General features: G+C 53.7%; 1 protein-coding gene across 4 annotated transcripts in view; it reads right to left on the bottom strand.

Moving 5' to 3' along the window:
• Positions 1-17,300, bottom strand: part of KAZN (kazrin, periplakin interacting protein) — a 1,100,886-nt gene that overhangs the window by 44,573 nt on the left and 1,039,013 nt on the right. For all 4 annotated transcript variants that reach the window (XR_006296489.1, XM_043573804.1, XM_043573803.1 and 1 more), the window contains 2 exons: positions 5,764-5,969; positions 5,123-5,241 (listed from right to left, as the gene is read on the bottom strand). Coding sequence is in view for 3 of the 4 variants with exons in the window: in XM_043573804.1 (XP_043429739.1) it covers positions 5,123-5,241; positions 5,764-5,969 (325 nt within the window). In the remaining variant the exon portion in view is untranslated. The remainder of the gene's footprint in view (positions 1-5,122; positions 5,242-5,763; positions 5,970-17,300) is intronic.

Genomic DNA, 17,300 nt, shown 5'->3' with positions numbered 1-17,300 from the left:
CATGAAGGCAGAAAGTAGAAGTGTGGCCGCCATTATACAGGGAGGAGGGGAGAGCAGGGAGTTTGTGTTTATTGTGTTTTTGTGAGCATACAGTTTCAGTGTTATAAGATGAAAAGTCCTGGACATGGATGGTGGTGATGGCCACGCAGCAACGTGAATGTTCTTTACACTACTGGACTGTGCACTTAAAAATGGTTGAGATGGTAGGGGCGCCTGGGTGGCGCAGTCGGTTGAGCGTCCGACTTCAGCCAGGTCACGATCTCACGGTCCGGGAGTTCGAGCCCCGCGTCAGGCTCTGGGCTGATGGCTCAGAGCCTGGAGCCTGTTTCCGATTCTGTGTCTCCCTCTCTCTCTGCCCCTCCCCCGTTCATGCTCTGTCTCTCTCTGTCCGAAAAATAAATAAACGTTGAAAAAAAAAACTTAAAAAAAAAAACTTAAAAAAAAAATGGTTGAGATGGTAAATATGCACAGTACAAAAATTTTTCTAGGAAGGAAAATGATTGGAAATGGTAAATATCTGGGTCAACATTTTTCTCATTTGCAAATCTCCTTAAATCTAAAATAATGGACACTTTACAAGAAATACAGTGACGATGTATTACAGAACATATAATCCACACAGATGAAAACCTGTGAAAACAATAGCACAAAGGCAGGAGAAGAAAGCACCTTCGACTATACACAAAGTTGTATAATATTATTTAAAGACAGACAGTGGTAAGCGAAGCACGTGTATTACAAACTGCAGAGAAACAACGGAAAGTAAAATGAAGCGTAGCTCGTAAGCTAGGGGTAGGAACATTTAACTGATAAAAAGTCAGTAAAAGAGGGGGAAAGCAACAAAGAGTAGATCTCAAGGAAACAGAACAAGAAAACGGTGGCTTCCCTTTGCAGATATAACATCAGGAGTCACTAGTGTCGCCCAGCAGGGTGTGGCCTCCTCTCCCATGACAGCCGCAGGCTCAGGGGGCACCCAGATGCACTGAGCTCCTGGCCCCATTGGGTGGGGGAGCTGCCTTTCCCTGGGCCCATTTCTTTCCAGCCTTGCCCACGGCTCACTCACTCACCTCCCAGCGGAAGCTTCCTCTGCCCATGTTGTCTAGAGTTGCTTCCCTGGCCCGCTGCTCTGCCTCTGAGCATTTCCTTCAAAGCGCTAATTACACATGGAACTTGAGGAATTAACTGATCTGAGCACAGAGACTATGTTCTCTGCTGAAGGGCCAGTCTAGCGCTCGACACCCAGCAGGTGCTTTCAGTGGAAGATCCGCCAAGAATTGGAAGGGTGGGCTCCCAGCTTCGCTCTGCCTCCTCCTGCCCCTCAGCCCCCCGGGACCACTGGGGGCTGCTCTCCGAGGCCGGGACCTCCTGGTCTCCAGGCTGTTCTCCACCGCCACGCTGGACTCCCACAGGACTCCACTGTGCTTTCGCTCTCCCAGAAGCCTTCCCAGCCCCTAGTGCTGGGTCAGAGCCCCTCTCAGTGTCCAGAGCCCCCCGGGAGTCCCCCGTCCCTGCACTTGGCACCCTGCTGTTCATCTGGCCAGCGGCCCACCACACTGTCAGCTCCTGGAGGGTGGGACTGGGTGTGGCCTCTCTCCAAACACCCGGGCTCCCCACCTGGCTCAGAGTTCATGGTCAACAGCTTCTTTTCTATAATCCAGTGCATCGGAGACAAAGCAAAGCTGGGTGAGTGGGGCATTGACTCCTGTCCACCAGGAGGCTGCCCAGACGGAGCTCCTGAACTGCAGACTTCTTGTTTCTTTAAATTTTTTTTAAATGTTTATTCATTTTTGAGAGAGACAGAGAGAGCGCGAGTGGGCGAGGGGTAGAGAGAGAGGGAGACAGAATCCGAAGCAGGCTCCAGGCTCCGAGTTATCAGCACTAGAGCCCGACACGGGGTTTGAACCCATGAACCGTGAGATCATGACCTGAGCTGAAGCCAGATGCTTAACCGACTAAGCCACCCAGGCACCCCATGAACTGGAAACTTCTGGCCCACATTCCCTTCTAGGAAAAAAACGTCCCAGGCAGACCCCCTCCCACCCCCCCCATCCCCCATCCCCCCCAGGGCAGGGCTCCAGCCTCTTCTGGCCCTTCCCAGGCCTCTCTGCCATTGTCATGGCTCTCTTGCCCAGTGCAGGAGTTAGAGCTCCCAGCCTTCCTAATCAGATGCCATGGGGCCAGGGTTGGCCCTGATGGGGACCAGGAGCCCTCCTCTCCTGAGCGAGGGTTTGCTCAGCAACAAGACGTGGGCTGGTGTGTTGGGGGGGGCGCATGGGGGAACCTACGTGAGAGAAGCCATTTACAGTCAGCAATATCTATCTGCATGCTGACAATTAATGCACTCTTGCCCTTCAAAAACGGTTCCCTTTTCATTAAAGTTGTCCCCATGGGGCCTCAGCTTGGCAACACTTTCCCAGCTGTTGGTTTGAGCTATTGTAAGCGCCCGAGTTGAAAACGGTATGACTTTAAAAGTAATTCAGATGTTTTATAAAATTTAACATTGTCCCCCGCCCCAAACTGGGGCTGGATTAGACCCTGAAATCCGAGTTTGGGCACAGAATTTAGGTATCATCTGGGTCATTATTCAGCACTGTACACACGAGGCCATTCTAGCTCTATCACCTTTAGCTCGGAGACCTTGCGTCTCTGGTGCCCCAGTTTCCTCATCTGTAAAATGGGGCTAATCGTGTTTGCCTCACAGACGTCGTGAGGGCTGGAAGAGACAAGAGAGCGTAAAACTCTTAGCACAGGGTCTGGGGCGCATTCCATGTTCCACAAGTAAGTGTAGTGGGGATGGTCAATGTTTTTAACATTGAGGCAACATAGGATAACAGAAAGTGGATTGACTTCATTCAAAGTTAGGTATTTTGAAATGTAACTTTGCACCCATGATTTCTCTGGGCCTCGCTTCCTCTGTCTTTAAAATGGGGGTAAGCATGTCTCTCCCACATGGGTGTGGTGATGGGTAAATAAAATCGTGTCCATAAGGCGACTGGTATATTTTAGAGATCAGAGGAACCAGCCCCAGAGAGGGTAACGTCATGCCCGAAGCCACACAGGAGGTGTTCTTGAAGATGAGCTCACTGGGGTTCTTACCCTAGAGTTCACAGGCCCCTAAACGGTTCGTGAGGGAGCCGAAGGGCCCCAGGACACGAAGTTAAAGCAGTTTTGTAGTATCTCTTGTGGGGAAAGCGTCAACCGTTTTTATCAGACTCTCCAAGTGGCCCCGGTCTCCACAAGTTAAAAGAACCTCTGTCCTAATTTAACCCCCTTCGCTTCACAGGTGGAGAAACTGTGTCCCAGAGAGAGAGCAAGGTCAGGGCAAGTTAGAGACATGCCAGAATTCCGCAGGGAATGAGACCCTCCCTCCTGCGGGAGGCCCTGGGGGTGTCTAATTCTGGGACGCGTTCTCCTCGGAAACGGGCCTGATCACAGCCGTCAGAATTTTTCAAACTCTGCTCCCATCCTGCAGCCACCCCCTCTCCAGGTGCTGTAGAATCTTGGTTCCTAGAGGTTCGTAGGGGTCGGTCCCGTTTTGGGGGGACTTGGGCAGCGATCTGGCATTTTCGCCGGGTGAAGCAGGCAGCCCCCGTCCTGTCAATGGCCAGTGCTTACTGACCACACCGGGAGCGGACCAGGGCGCGGGAGGGGTCTCCAGCTGGGGTGGCAGGGGATGAGCGCTTCTGGGGATTTTGGGGGGGGGGAGGCACCGGATAGAAGTGGGTGGGTGAGCGTGAGGTGCTTGTGAGACCCTCAGCAGGGGAAGCGCCAGGAAAGCAGGCTCGTGCCCACCGCTCCCCTCCCCCAGCAGGCACTGCTTTCCCCCACCCCCATCCTTCACCCCCAGCCCTGGCCCCGGGGTCCTGACTTGCTGACAAGCTCAGGGGCTTTTGGCTTCGCTTGCTTTGAGCTGCTACCCGGGTTTCTGATCCGATCTCATACGTACTTCCTTCCACCCCGGAATCACCCCACGGGCCCCTCTCCAGGACTCACAGGCAGGCGTTTGGTTTCCTGCTTCCAAAGCAGCCCGAGTCCCCCGCCCTAACCCCCCTCACTTTTTAATCCTCAAAGCTGCTTCTGCAAATAATAGCACACACCACCAGGTTTGATTAATTAACTGCGCAAAAATGATGGGGAAACCAGTGAAGGAGATAATTATGCAAAACAGAAAGTGTCAGATTTACTACATTCCCCTCTGCCTGCTGAGGATTGAGGGGGGGGGGGCGGCCCTGGTTTCCTGGGAGCTGCCTGGTGAGTGAGCTCCCCAACAACAAATCCTGCTGGTGAAAGGTCAGGAGGAGGGACAAAGATGGGGGGGGTGCCCGTGGGGAGCAGGGCACACCTGAGGGGAGGGACCTGGGGCCATTCCCAGGTGTGCTTGCTAAAGGAGCCCCCGCCCAGCCGGCCCCAATCCTGTGCGCAGAGATTGCAATAAAGCCCTTCACTGGGGCCCCCCCGGGGGGCTCCGTCAGCTAAGCGTCTGACTCTCGGTTTCAGCTCAGCTCATGATCTGGCAGTTTGGGGAGTTCCAGCCCGGCATCGGGCTCTGTGCGGACAGCGTGGAGCCTGCTTGAGATTCTCTGTCTCCCTCTCTCTCTCTGCCTCCCTCCACTCTCGCTGTCTCCTCTAAGTACACAAATAAACTAAAAAAAAAAAAAGTCACGTCCATTTCTCCTCTGTCCCGTTCTGCTTCTCCCTGCCTTATGCCGTCTTTCCTCCCTCCGGAATGATAGGCCTAGGGGTTGAGGTAGAAGGAGACAGAGCTGACGTGTTGGCCCAATTCCCAGGCCTGCTTGGGCCGGACCTCGGAGGCAGAGGAGTCCTGGGGGCGTGTGAGGCCTCCCGGCTGCGGCTGCGGGGATCCCAGGGCACTGGGGCCTCCCTGATTCCCTGGATCTCCATCTTTCTAAGGGGAGGGCCGGTCCAGAGCGGGACTGGAGTGAGCCTGACCCCCTCCCCGGCCAGGGGCGTTTGCGGGTCTACCACACCATCCCCCATCCCTGGCCCAGCCCACACTGCGTGTCCCCACCCCCACTGTGTGATCTGCGGGTCTCAGGGTAGACTTTTCTCCCCTCTCCCCGGAGGCCCCGCCCCGGCGGGGCAGCCGCGCATGCCGACCCACCTCCTGCCAGCCTCGGCGTCACGGTAGTCCTCGATGGCCAGCCGGAGCTTGCGCCGGTGCAGGGAGCTGCACACGCCCAGGCCCAGCTCCAGGTCCTCGTCACTCAGGCTCAGCAGCACCTGCTCCCCCGGGAGGTGAGGACTGAGCCCAGGAGGGAGGTTTGGGTGGGCACCCGAGGCTCCCGGGGCCCGCCGCTGGCTGTGCAGCCGAGGCCTGGGCGGGGCGGGGGGGGGGGGGGTCTGCGGGCATGAGGCTGCCCCCCCCCCCCCCGTTGGACAACCCCCTCGGACCCCGCCCCCTACCCCGTCTCCCTGCCCATCCTCCTCTGCAGTCCAGGCAGAGCACTTGGCCTGTCCCTGCTCCAGGAAGTGGGAATCACATCCTGGCCAAAAGCGCCCCCTAGGCCAGTCTCCACCTCCCCTCCAGCCAGGTACGGGAAGGTTAGGCTCAGAGGGCTCTCTATGTGCCTTCCAGGGGAGACGCGATGGCTTACTGGGGCCCCTGGCCCGGCTCCTAGAACACAGCTCCTCCTCACCCGGGGATGGGATGCCGGTGGCGTGGGTGGAGCAGGCCAGCTTTGGACCGCTAAGGCTCATGGGAGGGCGAGGGGCGTCCCCACCGGGGTCCCGGAGGTGCCCTACCTTCCCACTCTTGACGTTCTCTGCACACGCCTTGACGTACATGGGCATGGCCATGACCACCTCCAGCCAGGCCTGGACGGTGCCGGCCTTCCAGTGGGACATGGGGGTGGTCCGGACCAGTTCCACCTGCTGCAGCCGGTCCGTCTGCTCCTCGCCCTCCGACAGGCTGAGGCTCTGCCGCGTGGGGCTGCACTGGCTGTCCGAGTCTGCAACACACAAGCGCAAGCTTGCTGGGGAGGGGGGCGCGGTGGGAGGGGGGCGCGGTGGGGGGAGGGGCAGGGACTGGGCCGGCTGCCCCCTGAGTCTGCACTCCCAGGGTGCAGGAGGAGGGCAGGGATGGCTTCCCCTCGTGCGCGTCTTCTTGGCCAAATCAAAACGGCTCTCGTTTTGTTTTGCTGCCCCTCCCCCATGACAAAAGTAATCTGTCCCCCTCCCACCCCACAAAAGAAAAGAATTTTAAAAACTTAATCCAGAAAAGAATGAAAATAGTGAAAATCGCCCCCAATCCCACGTCCCCCAGAGACAGCAGCTGTTAGTGCTTAGCTAAATATTCTTTGGGTTACACAAATGCCCACGCTTACAAACACACACAGACCCACGCGCAGACACTCTGTTTTGTAAGACGCTGTTCTCATTCATGCCACGGAGGATGTCTTTCCGTCTCAGCAGAGATCTGCGATAGCTTTTGACTGCACAGGAGCCATCAGAGGATACATTCTAATTTACCTCGCCTGCCTCCTGTCGATGGGCACGAATTGTTCCCCATTTTTCGCTGGTGTATACAACACGGCAGTCACCTGTTGGCCATGGGCTGATTTGGTTTCTTAGGATAAATGGAGCCTCAGCTCCTTTCCTGAACACCCCGAAACCTGTTTCTGGAGTAGCTCCCCCCAGACAAAAACGTCTACCTGCCAGCATCTCCCGGCCCTGTTCGATCCAGGGTCAGCCACAACAACACCTGATGTACAGGCCAAGTTCAGTTCACACAGACTCGACTGAGAGGGGAAAGAGTCTCTTTCTCTAAAGCAGGGTTAAATAAACACCCAAACTCAACACCACAAGAAATGACAGGCATGAGAAAAAATAAGCCTGGTGCATTATAAATTACCGTTAACGATGTAAAAAAATGCTGATGCATCAAATCGGGCACAAGGTTAAAACAATGTGTGTGAAGTCACATAGGTGTTTACAGTTACTGAGCGTGGGTGCCGGGAAGAATGAGGTTACTCTTCCACGCTTTTGTGTGTCATCAACGTTCCACAATGAACATGCATAAGTTGGAATAATTAAAAAAAAAATAGGAAACTATAAGTGGTTATTGATGGGAGTGTATCTGAACGAATGATGCCGCCTTTGTATATTGGAATATATGTCATTGGTCAGAAATCTATCGCTGGAGAATAGTTTTGACATGGGAAGATGTTCATGATCCATGGCCAAGTGAAAAAGGCCCCACGAGACAGCAGGTACAACCTAATCCCCACTGTGTTTTTTTTAACGTTTATTTTTTTTTAATGTTTATTTATTTTGGAGAGAAAGGGAGAGACAGAGCATGAGCAGGGGAGGGGCAGAGAGAGAGGGAGACACAGAATCCGAAGCAGGCTCCAGGCTCTGAGCAGTCAGCACAGAGCCCAGCGTGGGACTCGAACTCACGGACCGTGTGATCATGACCTGAGCCGAAGTCGGATGCTCAACCAACTGAGCCACCCAGGTGCCCACCCCTACCACTGTACTTTTAAAATGATACATATATATATATGACTATATAATGTATAACTATAATTGTGTGTGTATATGTATATTTATACACATAAGATATTAGTTGGATAAATGTTAAAAGTCTGTCTGGAATGGGGTGATGGGTTAATGGTGCATAAGTGTGTGTGATGGTTTTGTGTGTGAATGTGCACGCGTGAGTGTGCAAGAGTATTTGCATGTGTGCATACTTTCCTGTTCCCCACGTGTCCTGCATTGACTGCACTATGTTTGAATAACGTGGTTTTGTTTTTTTAATTTTTAACGTTTATTTATTTTTGAGACAGAGAGAGAGCATGAACGGGGGAGGGACAGAGTGAGGGGGAGACACAGAATCGGAAGCAGGCTCCAGGCTCTGGGCCATCAGCCCAGAGCCCGACTCGGGGCTCAAACTCACGGACCGTGAGATCGTGACCTGAGCTGAAGTTGGACGCTTAACCAACTGAGCCACCCAGGCGACCCAGCGAATAACGTGGTTTTGAAAACCACAGCCTAGAAACCTTGTTCAAGTTACAACGCTGCTTTCCTTCACCCCCTCCCCTGCCCCTGCCATTTAAACTCTTTGGAAACAGCTGCATCAGTTTGGTGACCACGCACGCATCCAGCTCTGCGGAAACTTCTCTCCCCAACACCGGGGGCCTCGAACTGCCCAGCCAGGGACCCTTGGGAGCCCACAGCTGCCGGCCAGGAAGATGTCACTCCTGGTTCTGCAGGGCACTTGGGCGGAGCGACCTAATTCAGGGTGGGCAGATATGCTGCTTCATGCCTCAGTTTCTATCTCTGTAAGGTTGGCATGATACTGCTCCCTGCCACCTGCCTCCTCTCCTGGGCTGCTCTGGGCACTCAGGGACTCCCCACTCACTGGCGCCCGTCTGTGCCGGATGGGTGAGGTTTGAGAAGCTACTGAAACATTGTTTCCCTTCTCAGGTAGATGGAAGGCCTCAGCCCTGCCCCCAGGGAAACAGCAATGGTGCACAGGCTCGGCTCTGCTGCTGGTCCCCAGTCGGAGCACATGTTGCCATGACGCCCGGGAATGCGGAAACAGCAGCTTCCTCTGCAGCCCTGTCTGGGGGCCCCCAAGTTTCTGCCTGGTGACAGAGTTGCCTGTTCCCAGCCTCGGTGTCCCTCTTGCTGGTCCCCGGCTCCCAAGGACAGGTTTGGTTTTTGCAGGGAAATCTTTCTGATTGGGTCCTATCAGTGGCACCCAAACAGGGTGCCCTCCCTGGGCTGGAGAGCTGAACGCTCCTGTGCTCCTGTGGCTGGGTCCTGTCTCTGTTACGTGCTTCTGGGAAGATGAGAGACGAACTTCACCACATCTGGTTACCTGAAATTCCGAGACACCGCCCGTGTTGTCCGTTTGGACCGGGCCTGTGGAAAGAGACCAGGCCTCAGGGTTGAATAGACCCCGGCTGTGGGCAAATTTCTTCACCTCTTCAAGTCTCAGTTTTCCCGTCTATAAAATGGGAATAAAAACACTCTCTACCTCCCAGGTTAATGACTATGATAAATTCTGAACGTGAAGCTATCGTGGGCACCGGGTAGAAGGTGGTTGTTGTTGGGAATAAAGGGCCCCTCCCTGAGGACTGCCTTCCTAGGATAAAACGTGGCTTGAGTTCGGCTCAGGTGCTTACAGGGGTCCCGCTTGGTGTCGAGCCCAGCTGAAACGCATCGTCCCAGCTGGACCCTGGCCTGGTCCAGGTGGGAGGGTGGGGCTCCCCGCGAGGCGAGGGGTGGGCTTGTCTCCCCGGCGCCCAGGTGGGCGGTGTGTGGCTGGGCCTCCCCAGATAAAGGCGACAAAGGAGGCACAGGAGAGAGGAAGGAAGGAGAAGATAGGCAACGGAGACAGTGAGAGGAGCGAGACTGTGTCAGAGCAACAAGGACACAGAGGTAAACAGGAAGGAGAGAGTGAGCGGAGGGTGGAGAGGGAGCCTCAGGTAAGTGGGCAAAGAGGAAAAGCAAACCCCCTCCCCCCACCCCCACGCGCGTGCGTGTTTTCCCAAGCGTGTGACTCTGTGCGGGTCATTCTGTGGTTAGGGGGCCCCGGGCCTGTGATGAGAGCTGGCTCTTCAACTCCCATTACTTATGGCGTCCAGGCTCGAGGAATGTCAGAGGCTGAGCTGGGCTCATACGAGCAAACCACACGTTCTGGTTTTTGAGAACAGCTATCGGCGCCCCCCCCCCCCCCCCCCCGCCGGCCGCCACGTCCTCCCCGCAGACTCCTCCACCCCCGGCACCCAGGATGGAGCTCCAAGGCGACACTGCAGAAGGGCTGAGGAGGGAGGCGTCTTTGGGATCATAAACCATTAATTAAGGGTACTTTCCCAAATGCAGGCAGCATGATGCCAGATTTTATGTTCAGGATTCCATCAATCTTGGATTTTATTTCCCCTCTGTCTCAGCCTGAGAGTGGGCATAACTCACGTTTACGGTTGGTGAGTTAGAGAGGCTGGCCGAGCCCCTGGCGGAGTCTTGAGAGAAGGTGTCGCCAAGAGGCAGTCAGGCTGGGTCCTTTGGAACACGGGGGGGACCGTGGTGGCTCTGGCAGAAGAGGTTCTACCTTCTCCCACCTGATGGATCGGCTGGTCCAAAAAGCCCAAGGTATTTACTACCTGGCCGGTTACAGAAAATCCTTTACGGAAAACTTGAGGTTCTGAGGCTGGCACTGAAATACAAGAGACCTGGGTTTAAGTGCCGGCTCTTCTGCTCACCAGCCAGATGATCTGGGAGAGTGTTTTGAATGTTCTCAGCCTCACTTTTACCATCTGTGAAATGGGATGATAATAATGTCTAATCTCACAGGCCTAAGTGGGAATTAATGAGGTGATGTACCATCCACACAAAGTGCTCAGCTCAGTCTCTGGCATTCAGTGGGTGCTCAGAGGTTGCGTGGGGGCCTCTGTCCTCTGCAAGTTCATGTCACAAACGGTCCACACTGCCTCTGTCCAGTATGGTAGGCACGAGCCACACGTGGCTATCGAGCACCTGTAATACGGCTTGTCCACATTGAGAAGTGTCTACGGTATAAAATATTGAGTTTTGAAGACTTTGTCCAAAGAAAGAAGAAGTAAGCCCAATAATCTTTATATTGATCACATGTTGAAATGCTAATATTTGGGGCATATTGGGTTAAATTGGATATTAAAATTCATCTCACCTGTTTCTTTTGACTTTTTAATGTGTCTACTAGAGTCTAAAACTACATGTGTGACTCATACGGTATTTTTGCTGGACAGAGCTGGATTAGATGGAAGGTTTTGTTTGTTTTCTCACCGTATTTCCCCCCTTCTGTTGGTTTGGAAGTGAAGTATCCTGTTTCTCTGTTTTTGGTTCAGTGGTTCTCAAAGTGGGGTCCCTGTGCCAGCTGCGTCAGCAGCACGTGGGGACTTGTTAGCCGTGCAGATTCTAGGACTGCCCCCCCCCCCCCCCAAGTTCCTGGAGCAGAAGGTCTGAATGTTGGGCCAAACAATCTGCATTTTAACAAGCCCCTCCCCGCCCAGGTGATTCTGATGTGTGCTGAATTCTAGAACCACTCTTCAATGGTTTCCCTTGAAAACTTATGCGTATTTAACGTGAAACCTAGGGTTGAGCGTATCTTAATGCTCTGTCCCAATAAGTTACTTAAAACATTCTGATCACTCTTTCTGACTTATAACCTACCATGTCGATTATTTTTAATTCTGTCCTTTGAAAAAGCCCCATAATTTTAGACATTATCATCATGGTTATTTTCTGCTGATCATATTGACCCGGAATAATTTCCCTACATGGTTCATCACTTCCTGTGTCTCAGACCTTACTTCTAGGGTAATTTTTCTCATTCCTGAAGGACACGATTTAAAATTTCCTCTGGGAGTGTTTGGTGGTAAGCTCTTACAACTTCTGTTTATGTGGGGGAAAAAGCCTCTATTTCCCCCTTGTCCTTCAGAGAGCTTTGCCGGCCACACAGGTTTAGGTTGACAATCATCTGCTTCTGCACCCTGAATACGTGGCTCCACGGTCTTCTGTCTTCCTTTTTGCTAAAGAGAAGGCAGCTGTCGCCAGTAAAATTGTTCTTTTTGTTATCTACTTTTAAGATTGCGTCTTTGCCTTTGTGCTTCTGCAGTTTCATTGCGATGTGGCTAGATGTGGATGTCTTCTTATTCCGAATGATGTAAATTGTGCTTCTGGTATCTGTGGGTTCACGTTTGGAATATTCTCGAGCATTCTCTCTTGAAATTTTACCTCTTCTCCATTCTCTCCATTTGCTCTCCTACTGGGATTGGGCTTTCTAATTCTGTCTTCCCTCTCGTGTAACCTAGTGCTGTCCAACAGAATTTTCTGCGACGGTGGAAATGTTGCATAATCTGCATTGTCCAATGTGACAGCTGTTAGCCACATATGACTGCGGGCACTCAAAATGTGGCTGGTGCAGCTGAGGAACTGAACTTAAGACGCTATTTAATTTTAATTCAAATACAGGTTTATGTTGCCACGTGTGGCTAGTGGCTATTGTGGGGGACCAGAAAACTCTAATTTCTCCCCACGGTTTCCCAGAGAGCAGCATTTCCAGCACTGCATTCTGGGTAATTTCCTTACACCTATTTTCCATTTTTAAAATCCTCTCTTCGGATATTTACACTGCTGGTTAATCCAGCCTTGGATTTTACGTATTTATTTTTTTAAGTTTTTTTTTTTTTTTTTAAGCTTATTTTGAGAGAGAGCACGAGCAGAGGAGGGGCAGGAAGGGTTCATCACTGCCAACTGCAGAGCCTGGTGTGGGGCTCGAACCCACGAACCATGAGATCATGACCCGAGCCGAAGTCAAAAGTCAGACGCTTAACTGACTGAGCCACCCAGGCACCCCAGATTTTATTTTTTTTAATGTTACTATGTATTTCTAAAAGTTGGTGCTTTTCCAAGTTCACCTGGTCTGTTTAGATGGTCTTTTGTTGATTACTCGTTATGATTTCATCTTAAATTAAAAAAAATTTTTATGTTTATTTATTTATTTTGAGGGGGGTGGGGGAAGAGAAACAGAGAGAGCAAGAGGGAGAATCCTAACCAGGCTCTGTGCTGGGCTCTGAGCCTGGCGTGGGGCTCGATCCCATGAACTGTGAGATCATGACCTGAGCTGATATCTAGAGTTGGATGCTTAACCAATTGAGCCCCCCAGGTGCCCCTCATCTTAATTTTTTTTAAAGAACGACCTACATGTTAGCTTATATTTGGTATTGGTAATTCCTGTATCTGAAAAGGCCGTGGAGGCTCTAAATTGGTTGTGTTTTTCTGTGGATTTGCATGCTTGCTGAACTCAGGTTTGATCTTCTGGGAATCTCTAGTGTCTAAATAGCAGGTGCTGTCCTCCAGAGAGGATTTACGTTACTTCTGCCGGCGTAGGAGGAGGTAGGGAATGGGGATGATACCTGGTGGCAGGGACCACTTCGTTCCTGTTAGACCTGGGAGGATGAGGGACCACAGACTCTGTTCCTTCACTGTGCCACACCCTGACACTGACTTCTCGGTACACAGTCCTGACATTAGCATCTGTTCCCAGGACAGACTCCGGTTTCCACACTGAGTTATCACTCACTGCTCCTGTTCTGGGATTAGCTCACAGCTTCTTAGTTTTGGATAGGGGCAACTTGGGGATATCCCTTACTTTTGGTGAGGTCGGGGATACATGAGGAAGTATGCTCTATTTTAGCTTTAGTGGTTCTGTGGAGGGAGGGTCCCCGGTCCGTCTTGCTCCACGCGGCCCCGAGAGGACGTCCCTCTTGGCCGAGGGCACTGTCCACCCAGCTCTTCACGTTCTGTGGGCACCGCTGGTGGGCGGGTCTGTCCATCTGCCTTTGCCACAAAGGGAGTTCCCAGGTCAGAGGTCAGGTCTCTCCACCTCTTTACCACCCAAGTCTGGTTCACGGTGATGCTTAATGCCATCGGCAGAAGCCCAAGTTATGGGAAAAGGACAGTCGATGGTTTTTTGTTTTTGTTTTAATTTGAATCTTCCCAGGGACCTCTTCTGCTCAACATTCATCACCAGTTCCCTGGATGAAGCCCAGACTCCTTACATGACAAGACTCTCTGCGACTCAGCCCTTGGCTGGCTTCTCCTCTGTCCCTCACCCCCTCTCTGGCACCCTGGGCTTCTGGCACTTTTCCAGCACTCCTGATCCCCTCCCCCCATCTCGAATCCATTGCACCTGGTGCTCTCTGCCTGAAAGGCCCACCCCCCACCCCGGCTGCTGGCTTATCTGCTTGGTGAACTCCTGTGAAGCCTTCAGGCTCTAGTGAAATGTTGCCTCTTCCAGGGACGCCTTCTCAGGTCACCCGGGGGAGGCCGGTCACCAGCACGCCTCCACTCCAGGTGCGTGTGCGTTAACCCAGGGGCTCTTCCTGCCTTCGCGTCTCTCGGCTGAAATTAACGAACGGTCAGGGGATTACTTGGTGAACGGTCAGGGGATTACTTGGTGAACGTCAACCCCGGAAGGAAGGGGGCGGGGCCTGCTTTTGCTCCCTCGGTACCTCTGGCCCTCAGCAAGGGCTCAATCTCTGCCGATCTCTGTGGTGTAGATTCACCCACCGTGGCCGATTTCACTGACCAGCAAGAGGTCACTGGATGTGAGCGAGGAAATCTGTTTGTGAGCCTGTATGAGCCGGATCCTGCCCTCTACTGCCTGGACAGGAGGTGCTCTAGAGACGCTGGTTAAAAGAAAGCAGGCAGGATGAGAGGTAAGGAGGGAGGGAGGCCTCTCCCTCCAGGCTCCTCTTCGTCCCACCTCCTTTCGGCCACATCAAGCTGCTTGCAGCTTCTCGAACACACCATATGGTCTCATTCCTGTTTCTCAGCCTCTCGACCTCAGCGCTGCTGAATGACATCTGGGACCGGCTCATTCTTTGTTGTGGGGGCTGTCCTGCGCGGGGGGAGGATGGTTAGGGGCATACCTGGCCTCCACACCCTAGATGCCAGTGAGCACACAGGGTGGCTGCTCCGGGCGCCCCCACCCTTCCGCCCCGGGGCCCCTCTGTTCTCAGACCCGCCCTGCTCTGCCAGCCAAGTAAGGTCAAAACTCCCTGCCCTTGGGCAGTGGCAGGGAGCCCCCTGTCAGCCCTTATCCAGCCAGAAGCTGAATTCTCACTTTTAAAATTCTGCATTATAATATGAGAAAGTAACATTTTATGGCCTGATAACAGCCGCTGCATTGCATGGAGATGCTTTGCTGGAGCCCGCAGTCACAGCCCCTGTGAAAGATGTGCAAAAGACAGACCCTGGAGTGCCAGACCGACAACACGGGTTCACACGGCATCGAGTCACTGACCATGTAGCTGCTGGGGTGACGGCGGGACCCCGGTGGGCTCGCCACCCACCCACAACACCCTGACCCCAGTGCCCAGCGGGTGCTTGGAGGCCCTGAGCTCAAAAGCTGACAGCACTCCCTACCCCCGTGTCCCTTAAAATCCACGAGACCGGGGCACCTGGCTCTATCGGTTAAGCATCCGACTTCGGCTCAGGTCATGATCTCAAGGTGTGTGAGTTCGAGCCCTGCGTTGGGCTCAGCTGACAGCTCAGAGCTTGGAGCCTCCTTTGGATTCTGTCTCCCTCTCTCTGACCCTCCCCTGCTCATTCTCTGTGTCTCTCTCTCTCAAAAATAAATAAACATTAAAAAAATAAGAAAATCCACAGAACCACAAAGCACACATAGAAGTCAGACAGAGTTCAGCCCTTACCAGCGATAACTGGTTGATGCGTTCAGAGAAAACATCACATATTTCCCTTCCCCTCCTTTTTGGTGCCACTGCCTGGCAAAGGCCCTAAGCTTGTGCTCACTGTGTCTGTCCCCTGGGCCGACAAGACCCCTGTCCCCAACCTCAGAGGACATCATCTCCCCTCCCCCTGTCACCACTTCCGGCCAGCCCCTTGGGGAATTTTCCCAAGAGGCAGGGAATCGATTTCCTGGACTGGGCAAGGCTTCACCTGCTCCGTACTCACTTCCCGGGTAGCTGATTGGCAAGTATTTCTTAATTTTACAGACTTAGGGGCAAGATGTGGAGACGGGGTCCAGGGCAGGCAGGTGCAGTGTCACCCAACGACAGCCACTGTCTGCTTTAACAATGTAGAGAGAAGCTTTCCTTTTTGCTCCTTGCTGACCTGTCCCCCCCACCGAATAGTGCCCACGTTTGGGAAGACCTTCTTAGAGTCTGATCTGCGCCTGAAATCTCTCTGCTCTTTTGTTGATGCTGGGGGCGGCCTCCCCCTGTGTTCCCATGGCTAGTACTCTTGAGGGCCTAGTTTCCTAACTGGCTTTTCTACCGATGGGCAGGTCTGGGAGGTGAGGCCTGTAGGAAGCAGAGGCTGGGGGCTGGAGAAGGATCGGTCTCCCAGGGCCCTGTGGAGACAACACGAGTTTGCGTCTGTACGGCTCTTGGGAGGCCAGGCTAGAGCACCCGGTTGCTGTGCGCTTTGAGGGCCCAGCTGTGCCCGGGCTCCCTGACGGGATTTTCAGCCTGGCTCCCAGCCCTCCCGGCTCCCCTCCGGCCCTCAGGACCTCTGAGGTCCTTTCTGGGTCGGCTCAGCCTGCTTCTGTGAGTCCCGTGGACTGCGGTTATCAGGATGGTCGTGGGACCCTATCCGTTTGCTCGCTGGCACAGGGGGGGACCCCCAGCGAGTCGGATCTGTGGACCTCTGGCTCAGGGCGAGGCCCCCGGAGCCAATGCTGCTTTCTGGGATCATCCTAAGCGGTGAGTGCAAACTGTCCAGCCTCCAGCCTCCTTCAAAATACTCCCAGCTGCCTGGAACTTTCCTGTACCTGCGATGAGCTACACTGTTTCTGGCACCAAGGCTAATTTAGGAAGAACAAAGATGCTTCTGAGCAGTAGATCTTTAACGTCCTTCAAAACGAAGAGCGAGCTTTGGTGGGGCTCATGGAAGGCATTCTTACAACTTCGACACCTAACTGGAATTGTCGGGGGAAAAAGCTGGTGCTGGTCTTGACTTTCTGGAGATGAGTGGGGACTAAGCCACTCTGACAGCTCCTGGCTTTGTCAGCTGTACCTGCACCTGCCTGGGTTTAGGGCGCTGTTGGACCCCAATTCTTATCCTTGTTCCATCACGTGCTATGTCCCCTCGGCTATTTCTGTCACCTGTCTGAGCCCCCGTTTCCTCCCTTGTAAGGCTGGGACCATAACAGACCCTTCATGCGATTTTGGTGAGGACTACAGTGGGGTGACTTCTGTCGTCTCGTGTTCACACCTGCATCCTCCGCCTGAGCCCTAGGCCTGGCACACGGGGAGCGGCCAGCCCGTGTTTGTTGAATGACTTAGTGTATGTCAAGGGCGTAGACTCGCCTGGCACTCAGGAAATGTCTGCAGATCGCGTCCTTCTCTCCTCCCCCAGCTTTTCTCGCTCCCTATGCCCTTCCCACCCGCCCCCCTCCGTCCTCAGCCTGACACCCACACCGTATCCCTGGGCCTGCAGGTTGCGGCTGTTTCCGCACCGGTGACCACGCATCCGCCTGGCATTTCTGGGAGAGCTTGGGGTCCCCCTTTGTCAGCCCATCAACACCTCCACCTGAAGGTGAAGCGAGGCCTCCCCTGCCACCCTTTCCATCTCTGAATCCCACCGAGCGCGGCCACGAGAAATGGTGGAGTCCCCTGGCTGGGCTCCGGGCCGCAGGCAGGCTGCCCCCGAGTCGGACCGCAGCCCTTTGGGGGCCAGGCGGGCTCAGGATTCCTGTGCCGAATCCAGAATTCGGAGGGCACCTGCTACTTCCCCAACACCCCGAGCTCTGGGAGCCCTGCTCTGGGTTC

The sequence above is a fragment of the Prionailurus bengalensis genome, chromosome C1, assembly GCF_016509475.1.
Source record: "Prionailurus bengalensis isolate Pbe53 chromosome C1, Fcat_Pben_1.1_paternal_pri, whole genome shotgun sequence".
Classification (NCBI taxonomy): Eukaryota; Metazoa; Chordata; class Mammalia; order Carnivora; family Felidae; genus Prionailurus; species Prionailurus bengalensis.
Note: the sequence above shows the minus strand (reverse complement) of the source record. Positions and strands in the feature narration are given on the sequence as shown.